The following is a 14,263-nucleotide window of genomic DNA, read 5'->3' as shown; positions in this document are numbered from 1 at the left end:
GAACGTCAGCAACATAATCAGGTAGCTTGAAGAACAAAATGTGTCTATACCTTTCTGAATAACATAATTGATGACCTATATCTGTTGGCTCAGATTTTTATAGAAACAAATCGGCTTAAAACCTTGTAGTTTGGGGGCTGAAGTGAAGCACAGCAGGTAGGGCGTTTGCTTTGCATGCGGCCAATCCGGGTTCAATTTCCAGCATCTATTATGGTCTCCTGAGAACTTCCAGGAGTAATTCCTGAGTGCAGAGCCAGGAATAACCCCTGTGCATCGCCAGGTGTGACCCCAAAAGAAAAAAAAAATCCCAAACCAAAAAGCCTTGTAGTTTTTCTTTCCAGTACTCTGTAACCCCTAGATTACCAAGTTAAAAAAAAATGGAAAATATTGATACATCTATTTTATTTCTGCCTTTCAGATAGACAGAGAATAATAATTCTTTTTAACTTTGTTTGTAAATTTACTTATATTTTTATAAAGTGGGGCTGGAGCGATAGCACAGTGGTAGGGTGTTCGCCTTTCATGTGGTTGACCCGTGTTCGATTCCTCAGCCCCTCTCGGAGAGCCTGGCAAGCTACCGAGAGTATCATGCCCATATAGCAGAGCCTGGAAAGCTACCTGTGGCATATTGGGTATGCCAAAAACAGTAACAATAAGTCTCACAATGAGAGATGGTACTGGTGCCCACTCGAACAAATCGATGAGGGTGACAGTGACAGTGACAATTCACAATAGCTTATTACAAGTTAATATTCAAATACCAATCCCACCACTCTAAGAGGAAAGTCTGTGAAGAATGTTGTATTTCATCCTGGAGCCATTTAAGCCCTTCTATAAGGGATTATAAATATGTATGTTAAACCCAAACAATTGTGTGCTACTTCTCGTACATCAGAGGGCTAGAGTATAAGAGGTGTGTCACTCTCTTCCAGGAGCTTTATCCAGGTCTCTGGATCTTGGCCATTGATGGGATTATATGGCACTGGAAACAGCTTGTGCGTGTGACTGCCAAGCTACTGGAAAACTGGGGAGCTGGGGGGAGGAGGCCCAATCCCATTCTGAGTGAGCTTGGAGATCTCAGTCATGGGTCCTGCATACCTGGATTTTTCTGCAGGTTCCCCTGTAGGTGAGGCTTATCCAAACCTGTGGAGAGTGGCCTTGAGCATGGCTGTGCAGTGGGGTTCTGGAGGTTTTTGGCTGCTGGGGTTCTGCTGGGGCAGGGAGGGAAACTCAACCCACCCACTCTGAGTTGCCCTGGTGAAGATAGCCTGGTGTGGGATCTGGAGAATAATAATCCTTATGAAAGTTCACCTACCCATCTAAAAGGACTGTCTCTGCCAGTTTGGAGAAAAGCTGTCTTAAAGTTTAATTGCTCTGCATAATAGCAGGAGAGGAATATGGGGAAGTGCTAGTGGAATGAACCTGGCAGGAGAAATAGGCCTTTGGGAAACTAAGCACTTTCTGGTGGAAGAGAAGATGAAAGCCCCTTTCTACCCAATTCTGCTCTTAATTACCAGGGAAATATTTTTATTGGGGAGCAATAAAGTTAATTTGTACAATTTATGCCCATTTTCCTCTCCACTATAGAGCGTTATTGTGAAATCTAAATTGCTTGCTAATGATTGGCATGAATGTATTTTATAACAAAATCTAATAGATGCTAAGGTTTACATTAGTTTGAATATGGGACGAACATAGTGAGAGCAGTTGAATACTGAGGAATCAGAAGATAAAGGAGTTGAAAATCTGGTCTACAGTAAAATTGATGCCTCCTAAAATTGGTGAGGATATGCACATGAATTAACTATTTTTGAGTGCAAACAGACATTCTCCCATTCATCCAGCCATCCATTCAGTCAGCACATACATAATGAAAAACAGTTTAATATCTGAGGCTCTATGCTATGTGCTGGGCTTGTGATGCAGACATCTCTACTGGCACACAGTTTTAAATTCTGAAGTTATATGTGATATTGAATGAGTCAGACAAAATGATTATAATGTATAATAGTGAAAATTATTTTGTTTGCTTGTTATGGAGCCACATCTGACTGTGCTCAGGGCTTACTCCTGGCTCTGTGCTCAAAGAAGCTTGGTAGACCATATGGGGTGCTGGGGAGCAAACCCTGGTTGGCTGCATGTAAGGCTGGCTGTTCTCAGAAAGTGATCTACCTGTCTCTCCAACCCACACATGTGCTTGTTAGTTAAAACAAACATGGCTTCAACCAAATTGTATGGTGCTGTTATTATAGAACAACCCTCCCCTGCAAAAATGAGGTTAGGGGTGAGGGGAGACAAGTATGACAAGCTAGGTGGGAGGATGGATCTCTGCCTGAGAAGCCTCTGTGCTCATAACGTAGGAGGAAGTTTGGAGTAATGAAGCAGAAGAGCACTTTGTGATAAACAGTCTGACCAGGGCAGGGAGATAGTACAGCAGGTAAGGGGATTGTCTTGTACTCAGCTGACCTGGCTCCAATTCCTGCCCCCTTCTCTCCCCCCATACCCCACCTGCGTGCTCCCCTCCCCATAATCCCAGGAGTGATTCTTGAGAACAGAGAAAGCAGAGCCAGGATCTGTGGGTTTGTCTCAAAAATAAACACCCCCCTCCAATAAAATATAAACATTATGAACCAAGAAGAAAGTGGTGGTTGTTGGTGGGACAAAACTAGAGTGGCAGATTAATGCATTTCAAGTTTTTACAAAGTACATTCAATTTTTATTGAACTTTTTAGGGTGAAGCATTCACAATATTTTATAAAAATGGTTTCTAACTCTTGTGTGGGGTAACATATAGACTGGAGCGATAGCACAGTGGGTAGGGTGTTTGCCTTGCACGCGGCCGACCTGGGTTTGATTCCTCCATCCCTCTTGGAGAGCCTGGCAAGCTACCAAGAGTATCCCACCGGTACAGCAGAGCCTGGCAAGCTACCTGTGGCATATTCAGTATGCCAAAAACTAACAAGAAGTCTCACAATGGACACGTTACTGGTGCCCTCTCAAGCAAATCGATGAACAATGGGATGACAGTGCTACATATATACATACATATGCACATTATATGCATATTATCTATTCTCTTTAGCATAAAATGCTAAAGACATATATTACTTCTAAAGACATATATTATCACTTATATATCACATATATATCACATATATATATCACTTCTAAAGACATATATTACAGAGTTGACCCGTGGGGGCTCTAGGAAATCTGTGAAATCATAACTAGTTCCTACTTCATGAACTCGGCAGAGTCTGGTAAGCTACCTGTGGCATATTCAATATGCCAAAAACAGTAACAATAATGGGCCTCATTTCCCAGACCCTGAACGTGAATGGAGACGTTACTGGAGCTTGCTTGAGCAAATCCATGAGCAACAGGAAGACAGTGATACAGTGATACAGAATTCATGAACTGCATGTGCTTTCACTGCAGAAACTTACAGATATTTGGAATTTAAAAATGACCAATTATAAATATAAATTGCATGATACGGAAATACTTTGTGATATTCTGAGTGTCCTGAAATCTGTTGTCTTTTTGAATAAGCCTTAATAATGAGGAACTTCTTCTCATATTTTAGTAGAAAGGATAGAGGAATAGCCTCAAAGACCTGGATTGTAATCCAGTTCCTTCCTTTCTGCCTACCTGAAAGACCTGGATTGTAATCTCCTCCCTCCCTCCCTCCCTCCCTCCCTCCCTCCCTCCCTCCCTCCCTCCTCTCTCCCCCCTCCCTCCCTCTCTCCCTTCCTTCCTTCCTTCCTTCCTTCCTTCCTTCCTTCCTTCCTTCCTTCCTTCCTTCCTTCCTTCCTTCCTTCCTTCCTTCCTTCCTTCCTTCCTTCCTTCCTTCCTTCCTTCCTTCCTTCCTTCCCTCCCTCCCTTCTCTCCCTCCCTCTCTACCCCGCCCTCCTTGATTTTGGGCTATACCTGGTGATGCTTAGGGTTTTTTCCTGGCTCTGCACTCAGGGATCATTGCTCGTGGATTCAGGGGACTTTATGGGGTGCTGGATATCAAATCCAGGTCTGATGTGTGCAAGGCATATGCCCTACCTGCTATATTATTCTCTGACCCCAGTAATCCAGTTTCATTTGTAAAATGAAATTGAGTAATATTGAGAGCATTAGTTTCTTTCTTGCAAAATAGACTATGATTTCCCTATTTCTACCCTATTTATTGGGTAATATAAGTTTGAAATTAATTTTTAAAATTAAAAATTAAATCATGAGATAATTATTTTGAAATTCTTTTCATATATACCAACATATAAGAATGCTATGACATGCAATTTATAATTATTATATAAACGTGTACCTTTTATAATATTTAATATAATATGATGCAATAACATGAAAATATGTATTATGTTGCATAATGTAAATATCCATACATATATATTAATTCACAGAAAAATCTTTTTTTGTTAGACTACTGTAATTCTAGAAATACTTTTTTGAGTTTAAATTTGTTTCTCCATGGTATTTATGTTTATGAATTTTTCCCTCTGCAAAAATGTAGAACCGTTTCAATCTTCATATAGTTACTATATTAACTTAAAAAAAGGAATAAATTGGGTTTATATTTTGTGAGTAATTTCCTGACATCTGAAATTTTTAGAACACAGAAGGATCTCCAGTAAAAAGTTTAGAAAGCATCTGAAATAAAGGCGATGCTAAATTTCAAATTGTGCATCTTTGTTACTATAAATAATGATTATATTTAGTTTGATAAAATCTTTTCCAGGCATTTTTAATTATAAATCAGTGAAGTGGAAAATTATGATTTTACACAGCTGATTTGTATACTGTCTTTAGGGGGCAGTACTAACCCACTGATAAAGTTTATTATTTCTGATAATGCTGCCAGTAATGGTTAATATAAAAAAACTAAAATGATATAACAATAAAAATTGTGATAGAAAAATGAAACACCCTGTAGTATTTGCAAAATTTTGTAGGTATTCTAATAAAGCAGAATTTAACATTAATTTATTTAATAATTAGCTCAGCAAATAATTAATTTTCATTGTTCATCAACATATTGTAAGAGATGAAAATGTGAATAAAGCAATTCATAGTTTACAATTAACTAGGATAAGATGCTCTGATTGTGTGTACGCAAATGCTTAGGCATGCATGGATACTGTATGAATATATACAACTCTTTATAAATAGATGTAGCACTATCACACTGTCATCTTGTTGTTCATTGATTTGCTCGAGCAGGCACCAGTAACGTCTCCATCGTAAGACTTGCTGTTACTGTTTTTGGCATGTCGAATACGCCATGGGTAGCTTGCCAGGCTCTGCCATGTGGGCAGGATACTCTTAGTAGCTTGCCGGGCTCTCTGAGAGGGATGGAAGACTCGAACCCGGGTCGGCCGCATGCAAGGCAAGCGTCCTACCTGCTGAGCTATTGCTCCAGCCCGAATAGATGTAATATATTAAAAAAATATTTAGAATTTTTCCAAGCCCCACAGATTGGAAACTGGCCTCACATACTGGGGGAAAAGGCAGCTGAGATAGAGAAGGGAACACCAACTAGAGGATGTGGGAGGACCCATTCGGGTTGAAAGATGCGAGCTGAAAGTAGACTATAGACCGAACATAATGGCCACTCAATACCTCTATTGCAAACTACAACACCCCAAAGGAGAGAGAACAAAAGGGAATGCCCTGCCGCAGAGGCAGGGTGGGGTGATGGGGGGTGGGGTTGGGGGGGTGGGACGGATACTGGGAACATTGGTGGAGGAGAATGGGCACTGGTGGAGGGATGTAAATGATTACTGTATGACTGAAATGCAAACATGAAAGTTCATAAGTTTGTAACTGCACCTCACGGTGACTCACTAATAAAAAAATTAAATAAAAAATATTTAGAATTTTTATATATCAGTCACAAGGTAAGTAAAATTTGTAGATAAGGAAACAGACTACATAATGCCTAGTGAATTGCTGATCTACTAGGTTGGAAGTATCAGAGCCAGGACGTAAATGTGTATTTATTTTACTTTTAAAGCCAGTGGCCTTTGTCGTTATGTCATCTATCATCTTCCGTTGTATGTGAAATATTGTATTACACAAGCTCACACCAAGACCTTTAGACATTTAAAAGAGACATGATTTCTGTTTACAAGAAATACAAATATGAAAGAGTTGTATTCTCAGCTGTGTTTTGGGGATTCAGTAGGATTCTATGAGAGTAGTAGTTTAAGACAGTAATTAACATGTTTATTTAAACCTCAGTTTCTGTCAGAAAATTAACAGTCATTACTTTAATAATACAATAGAATTCTGAGGATGTCCTATTATAGCACTACTATTTTAAAACCATTCCATACATCAAGGAAGCAAGGTTGACAGCTTTCAGATGTAGTAAAAAAAAAAAATTCACACCGGTAATTAGGCTAATCCAAAGGAGAGGTCTAAATTGAATTCAGGACTAATTTTACCTTATTTCATTAAAAAATTGGGAGGGGAAGGGGCCTTGGGCCAGTCCTGTTTCTGTTTGGGATTTGCTCCTATTGGTGTTGGGAGACCATATGGATTGCCAGTGAAGGAACCCTGGCCTCCCACATACAAAACAGGCACTCAACTTGCAAAGCTATCTCTCTAGCATTCCTGATTAATTTTAGATCCAAACTATTAACCAGTATAACATGCTGAGTTTTGAGAAGATGAAAGGCATGAATAAAAGCATGAAACATGATTGGAAAAGGGTGAACAGTTCCAACTGGTTTTAGTACACTGTGAGCAGAAGAGATTGTGAACTAGGGCTGAGAAATGATTTGAACATAGGACATTGAAGATGATTGTGGAAAATGGATATTATTCACTGTGGAATGGGAAGCAATCCGAGACTTATGAATAGGGAAAAGACATAAACAGAAATTGTGTTTAGGTATGAGAACTTGCTCCAAACAAATTGTAGCTTAGATGAAATAATTGTAGTACTTGTAGTACTGTTAAAAGATAATAAGGGAACCAAAGTGATAGATAGTACAGTAGGTAGGGCGTTTGCCTTACACACGGCTGATCCAGCTTTTATCCCCAGGATCCCATATAGTACCCCAAGCACTGCCAAGAGTAGTTCCTGAGTGCAGAGCCAGGAGTAACTTGAGCATCATGGGTGTGACCCAAATAGCAAAAAAAAAAAAAAAAAGAAAAGAAAAGAAAAGAAAAAGCGCTGATTAATCAATGAAGCATTGATACTTCTTAGTCTAGTGTGCAATAATTTGTAGTACTATGTTGCATCAAGCATGATGTTAAATAGTACTATTTCCTGGCAAGCTACCCGTGGCGTATTTGATATGCCAAAAACAGTAACAATGAGTCTCACAATGCAGACATTACTGGTGCCCGCTTGAGCAAATCGATGAGCAATGGGATGACAAGTGACAAGTGATTCATTTGTAAAAATAAAATTTTACAAATATCACAGGGTATATTTTGTATCACAATTTTCATTATTATTTTAGTTTTATTTAGTATAAAATTATTTTCTATAAATAATGGCTGATTAATCAATGAAACATTTACAGTCCTTAGCCTAGTATGTATTAATTTATAGTACTATGTTGTATCAACTCTGATGGTCAAACTAGTCACTGATTATGAAGTGAAGGAGATGTCTACTTTGTCCATTTTTTACAAATAGCATTGGTCAAACATGGATGCTTTTGTTATCAAGGTTTTAGATACCCCAAGATTTACTTTTACCCAGATGATGTTGGATCAAAAATTTGTACAATGATCACTATTACTGCTTTGAGTTATGTATATTTGTAAAATTATGGGTAATTTTATAAGGAGTAAACTCTAGAGTCAGTCTTGTTTTTCTGCTTGTTGCCAGCATTATTTCTGTGCTTAGTATTTTCCTCAAAGGTGGCTGTATGAATAATAATAATAATAATAATAATAATAATAATAATAATAAATAATGTGCTCAGCAGGCTTTAGCCATTATTGTTGTTCCTTGCATTTAGCAACTGAGGTACTTTATCTAGTCAACTTCTTAGATATTACAATTTTCAAAATGAAATTTAGAGTGTGACTATGAAAATAGTAAAATATTCATTGCTTTATAAAGCAATGACTTTTTTTTTTTTTTTTTGCTTTTTGGGTCACACCCGATGATGCACAGGGTTTACTCCTGGCTCTGCACTCAGGAATTACCCCTGGCGGTGCTCAGGGGACCATATGGGATGCTGGGAATCGAACCTGGGTCGGCTGCGTGCAAGACAAACACCCTACCCGCTGTGCTATCACTCCAGCCCCAGCAATGACTTTTGAGTGTAGTAGGTGCTATTTAAAATTCAGTATATAAGACATTATATACCTCAGTATTCCGAATCTTTATGTTGTACTGGACATTACATTCTGAAGAATGGAATTTTTAGATACAAATCTTTCAAATTGAGTTTGCTGAGGAGTCGGAGTGATAGTACAGTGGGCTGGACACTTTTCTTGCACACGGCTGACCCGAGTTTGATCCCCAGGTTTAATCTTAGGCACCCTGTATGGTCCTCTAAGTTCACCAGAAGTGATCCCTGAGCACAGAGTCAGGAGTAAGTTCTGAGCACCAATGTGTATGACTCAAACATCAAAAATAAAAATTTAAAATGCAGTCTGTTGAAGGTTCAGTAAGGTCTTTGAAAAATGTTTTTGCCTGGGGTAAAATTTCTTGGGGGGATGACTTGGGGATGATTTCATCTCTACATAAACCTCTTAACTTAACCTCTTAACCTTTCCCTCTAGCTCCCATCTTTTATTCTATTTTCTGGGGGAATTTCCTGCTTTTTCTATTGAATTTCATGCATTTGTTTTGCAACATTGTTTTTGTTTCAGAGATGCAATTATCTTCTCTCTCTGTGAGAATACTATATACAACTATTTCCCCTCTACTTTGGTATCTGTTAGAGGTTCTCTTCACTTAAACGGCATTCCTTGTGTTCTTGTTTGTGTTAAAACAGTCCTAATTAAAAGTTAAATTAAAAGTTAAAACAAGTCCTAATTTAAAAAAATGAGGACTTCCCATGTGGACGTGTTTCTTGAGGGATGGGTTTCATAATAGGGTTTAAGACAAAGATCCCTGCACCACTTTCTGAAGTTTTTACATATTTTTTAAAAAAAGAATTTTAATTTCTAGAGAGAAGAATATATTCTCGGCTCTTAGCTGGGGGAGGCATGGGTGGTATAAACTGACTGCCCCATTGGCCAAGCAGATGCTGGGTGGAAGGCTTTGGGCAGGCTGTGAATCAATCTGTACTACATAGTGGCTTCAATCTTTTGTTCTCGAAGATTCACCTTTCTGCTTACTGTGAATGGATTTTCAGAATTCGTAATACCTTCTTATTGACCTCACCTCCAAAGGCAGCCTCAGAGCTCTTGACTGGGTGAGAAAGTGGGTGGAGAGGTCAACCTCCTTCTAATAAAATTTCTGTCTAGTTTCAGCCCACCATGTAGCTATACTTTCACAAGGACTCTCATAAATACTGACACCTTCACAGTCTCATAAATTTCTCAAAATATGTGCTTCTTCTTCTTTCCCCTTATGGTTTCCGTGAGTTTGGTAACCCAGGTAATACCCATCTGTTTATTATATTCCAAAAGTTCTCTTGATATTGCTCATCTGAATACATCTTTCCTGTTAGTCTCGTCTTTATTTTTTAGCCAAGTTTCGTACCCTGTATTGTCATTTTAATAAAATTTTGTCTGCAACAAAAGTAAACATGTTCAGTATAAATGCCCTTTATTAATATTAAAAGTATTTCCTCCACTGTATGTAGTGATACAAAATTTTCTAAAGTTCATGTTTAAAAACAAAGAATTTTTTTTGGTGTTTTTGTTTTATGTGCCATGGACCACTCATGACAGTGCTCAAGAGATCATGTGGAGCCAGGGATTGAATGTGAGGTACCCAGGCTAAGTTTATACCTCTGGGCTGTATTATCAACTCAGCCCAGAGATAACCTCTTTGCTGACAATATGAAAAAATTCCAACTATTTCTATCTTAACCAAGTACTTTGTTCCTATTCTCAATTTATTTTTCTAAATTGTATGCCTAAACTTAAAATATTGATGAATCACAATTTTATTTAAATTATTTTTTGGATCATTTTCACGTCTTAGTATTTACTACAAATTGTTCATTATATCAGTTTCTCCAAGCCATTTTTTTTTCACTGTTGACTTAAATTGAATGACTGTTTTCTTTATGGCACAGCCAAATAACTAAGCTTAGAATTTAGCTTAACTTTTGCTTACAAAGTTGCACCACATTATTTATGTCATTTAATTAATGTTAAGATGTCAAAATAACATTGATATAATATATTGGTGTAATATAAATTTGATTTCAGAGAACTTCATCTACAATAAATTTGTCACCAGGAGAAGTGGAAGAAGAAGACGATGAAAACACTTGTGGTCCTTCCGGACTCTGGGAAGCCTTAACTCCTTGTAATGGATGTAGAAACCTGGGTTTTCCCATTCTTGCACAGGTACTGGTTTGCTTTTTTAAGGTTCAATAAAACATAAAAAAGGTTGCCTATGTTTTTAAGAAAATCCTCCATAGCTCCCCTCCTACCCCTTTCCATAAAAATCCAATTAGTACCTTATTCACAATTTTCTTCTTTAAAGGACAATAAATTGGGTATGAGATTTGCTCTACATGTATGCATATGCAAATACTTCATTTCATAACTTTATGTGGGTTTTTTTGTTTGTTTATAGTGCTAGTTCCAGAAAAATTGAGTTTTTAATGAGATTTTAATATTAATGATCTGGAAATACTTTAAAGTACTATTTTGAAATTAAATCACAATTAATGCTGAAATAATAAAAATGATTTAAAGGAGAATCGTAGCTTTTCTGCTTTAAATGCAGAGTTAGTGATTGTTTTTCTTAACATAATGGAACATTGTATAATGCATGCCACTGGGAATTATGCAACATATTCCAATACCAGAACACTGAAACATTAATATAAATTTGAAAGCATTTTACTATTTTTAAGTCAATTTTAATTCTCTTGTATCATCTTCAAATTTATGCGATGTGCTGTGGTCGGTAAACTCTCAGAGGATTTTACAAAATGAATAAAATAAGCCAGTTAGATTAGAATACTTGGAGCTACCATATTAAATACTTCACTGTAACCTCCAAGAAATGCTTTATTCAAAGGTGGTATATCCTGTTATGCAGTAAATATGAAACAATTGTGTCTAAGAAACCATCACAGTTCCCAGATGCCTGTATTGGGCAATTTGATCATAGATAAATTCCAATATTAATTTGTTGTGGGAAATTAAAAAAGGCAGTTGAGTAAGCATGTAATATTTAAAGAATATCTTTAATAAAAATAATTATAGTATCTTCATAATTTATCCTAAATACTAAATTATGATCAAAATATACTGACCTATTAGTTCCACAAAGGTAGACTAGGCATTATTGTTTACCATCTATGGTCAACATCTAGCTCCTTGGCACATTGTCAGAATTAAGTAATAAATAAGACAATGAATAATTTTTATATTCCAAGTTTTTCATTTCTTCACATAAAGTTTCTGTATAGCGTCTTGCTTTGAGAAATGTCAAATGTTAAGAAACGAATTTATTTTTCATTTTTTTCATACACCTTACTGGTTAATAATTTACTTGTAAGTGAATGCCTTTACATATTTCTTTCAAGAAATGAAGATCTTTATACTTTATGATGTAGTTTCGGTTTTTGAGCTATACCGAGCAGTAGTCAAGGCTTACTCCTAGGTCTGCATTCAGGGATCAATCACTCCTGGCTGTCCTGGGGTGTCATTTGGGTATCGGAGATCGAACCTAGGCTGACCATGTGCAAAACAAGTGCCTTACCCTCTCTACTCTTTCTCTCTCTAGCCCATGAACCCATGAACTTTATATTATGTGTTTGTGTGTGTGTATGAATATGTTCAAGTAGTAGAATTTTGGGGAAGTGTGAGAGTTCTTATAATACTGCTCATCATAAATTCATCAATTACACCACGGTTGTGGCTCAGAGGCAGAGAGTATCTGCTGCATTTGCAAAGCCCTGGGTTCCATTCCTGGCACTCTAAAACAAAACAAGACAAATGTCACCTTTCCAGCCCCAGAATTCCTCTAAACGTGTTTCAAATATATCTTTGTAATTGTTGTTCATTTTGTGTCCTTTTTTTTTTTAACTATTGTCTTCTGGACAATAATTGTCTTCTTTCTTTAATCCTGTTTGGTTTGGTCATCTTCTGAAAGGATTTGATATTTAAAAACCACATTATTGGGGCCAGAGAGATATTATGTTGCTAAGATGCTTTCAATGCATATGAATGACTCCAGTTGGATCCATGGCACTGACATGTGGTCTCACAAGCCCTGTCAGGAGGGATCCTTGATCATAGATCCAGGAAAAAGCCCTGAGCACCTTTAAGAATGACCCAAACACCAAAACAAAACAATAAAACAACAGAATTCCACGTTACATATGGTATAGGACATGAAATATTACGTTAAATCTGTCAGCTGACTTGATTTCCTGATTTTAAAGTGAGTTATTGTTTTCATTTTATGTAATTTAAACAGCATTCTTACTAAAATTTTCATTGTTCTTGCATCAAATTATCTGTTTACTTGAGAGTCAGATCTTTGGATAAAACTGAGTGTAAAAATAGAATTCTGGGTCTGGGAGGCAGCTCTGCTCTAGCGGCCTGTGTGCACATGCACAGCTCCATCAGCTCCCAAGCTGGACGTGATCACGGGGGTCACCAGCAACTCTGGGCTGGAGCATTGAAGCTGTGAGTCCTTCACAGCCAGGTGAGTCTTCAGAATTGACCTCTGAGTTCCAGGATCCTTTAAACATTGCTCGGGAGCCCCTCTTCCCTCCATCCTGCCCCTCCCAAAAAGTTCTTTGACCATTCTTCTCATCTAATATTTTTATATTTTTATTTATGTTCTCATTTTGCTAGAAACCATACACATATATATAATTAAAATGAAATAATAAATAATAGTACACAACTATAAAAATACTTTAGAATGAAATGTCTGATTCCTTTTGTATAGTTTGGTATATATATGTATATGTGGTACATATATATACCATATTATATATATACCATATATATATATTTGTTTTGGGTCACGCCTGGCGATGCACTGGGCTACTCCTGGCTCTGCACTCAGGAATTACCCTGGCGGTGCTCAGGGGACCATATGGGATGCTGGGAATAGAACCTGGGTAGGCTGCGTGCAAGGCAAACGCCCTACCCACTGTGCTGTTGCTCCAGCCCCAAGTTTGGTATATATTTTTTTATAATGTGGAAGGGATTCTAAAACTTGAAAATTTTCATGAAAACTATTTTGAAGCCATTTTTTCTCCCCAGATATGTACCTTGCTTATAGGACCTCATGTAAAACTACTTAAGAGTTTGGGGTTGTGATTTGTTTGGGATCAGTGATATTAGTATAGGACTAGTTATAAACATTAGTAATTTTTTTGTAATTTAAAAAAATGTGTAAACATACTATTTTATGGTATAATGCTTAATTGTGTCCAGCAACAGTACTGAGCTTCAGAAACATGAGGACTATGGACATATACTTGAGATCCAAACTATGTATGTCCATCCTGTTCTGCTTTATAAAACAGTCATACAACATGTTTAGGCTTTGAAGTAGAATATTTTTTCCTAAAAAAATTAAAACACTACTGATTCTGTGGATTTCACTCCTCTAAGACTACCTAATTTCTAGTTACTGAATCCTATATTGTTTTTTCCCACTTTTCAAACTTTTATGTATTTTTTATCATTTCATGTGACTAGATTGTTCAAGTAATTATTTTAAAATTATGCAAGTTTAAAATTCTTAGGAATATCAGGACTTTCAATTTAACTTTCATAGTCTATGTTGGGATTTCAGTTTAATATCAAAACTGAGAAGGAAAACAAGAATGATAAAATCAGGGAAAGGAAGCCTTTCTAGAAAGTCTAAGTAAACTCAATGTTTTAAATTTCTGTTAAAAATAGTAACTATACTTTATTTGCAAAGTTCCTGGGGTATGCCATATATTTCACATGTATATGCTAATTTCCTAAGTCATTTTAAAAAGTAACTTATTTAAGTTTAACCAATATCAGTGTTATGATTCAAACCTGGAAAACAAATTCTGGAGTCATATTGATTTCCGGGGCTTCTGAATCTTTTTTAGTTTCTTCTACTCTTTGTTATATACTTTGGAACTCTTCAAAGAAT

General features: G+C 36.9%; 1 protein-coding gene across 11 annotated transcripts in view; it reads left to right on the top strand.

Moving 5' to 3' along the window:
• ANKS1B (ankyrin repeat and sterile alpha motif domain containing 1B) overlaps positions 1 to 14,263 on the top strand; it is a 1,196,591-nt gene that overhangs the window by 279,705 nt on the left and 902,623 nt on the right. For all 11 annotated transcript variants that reach the window (XM_055118593.1, XM_055118592.1, XM_055118591.1 and 8 more), the window contains exon 9: positions 10,363 to 10,503. In XM_055118593.1, the coding sequence (XP_054974568.1) occupies positions 10,363 to 10,503 (141 nt within the window). The remainder of the gene's footprint in view (positions 1 to 10,362; positions 10,504 to 14,263) is intronic.

Source organism: Sorex araneus, chromosome 10 (assembly GCF_027595985.1).
Source record: "Sorex araneus isolate mSorAra2 chromosome 10, mSorAra2.pri, whole genome shotgun sequence".
Lineage (NCBI taxonomy): Eukaryota > Metazoa > Chordata > Mammalia > Eulipotyphla > Soricidae > Sorex > Sorex araneus.
This window is presented reverse-complemented; position numbering and strand designations above follow the sequence as displayed.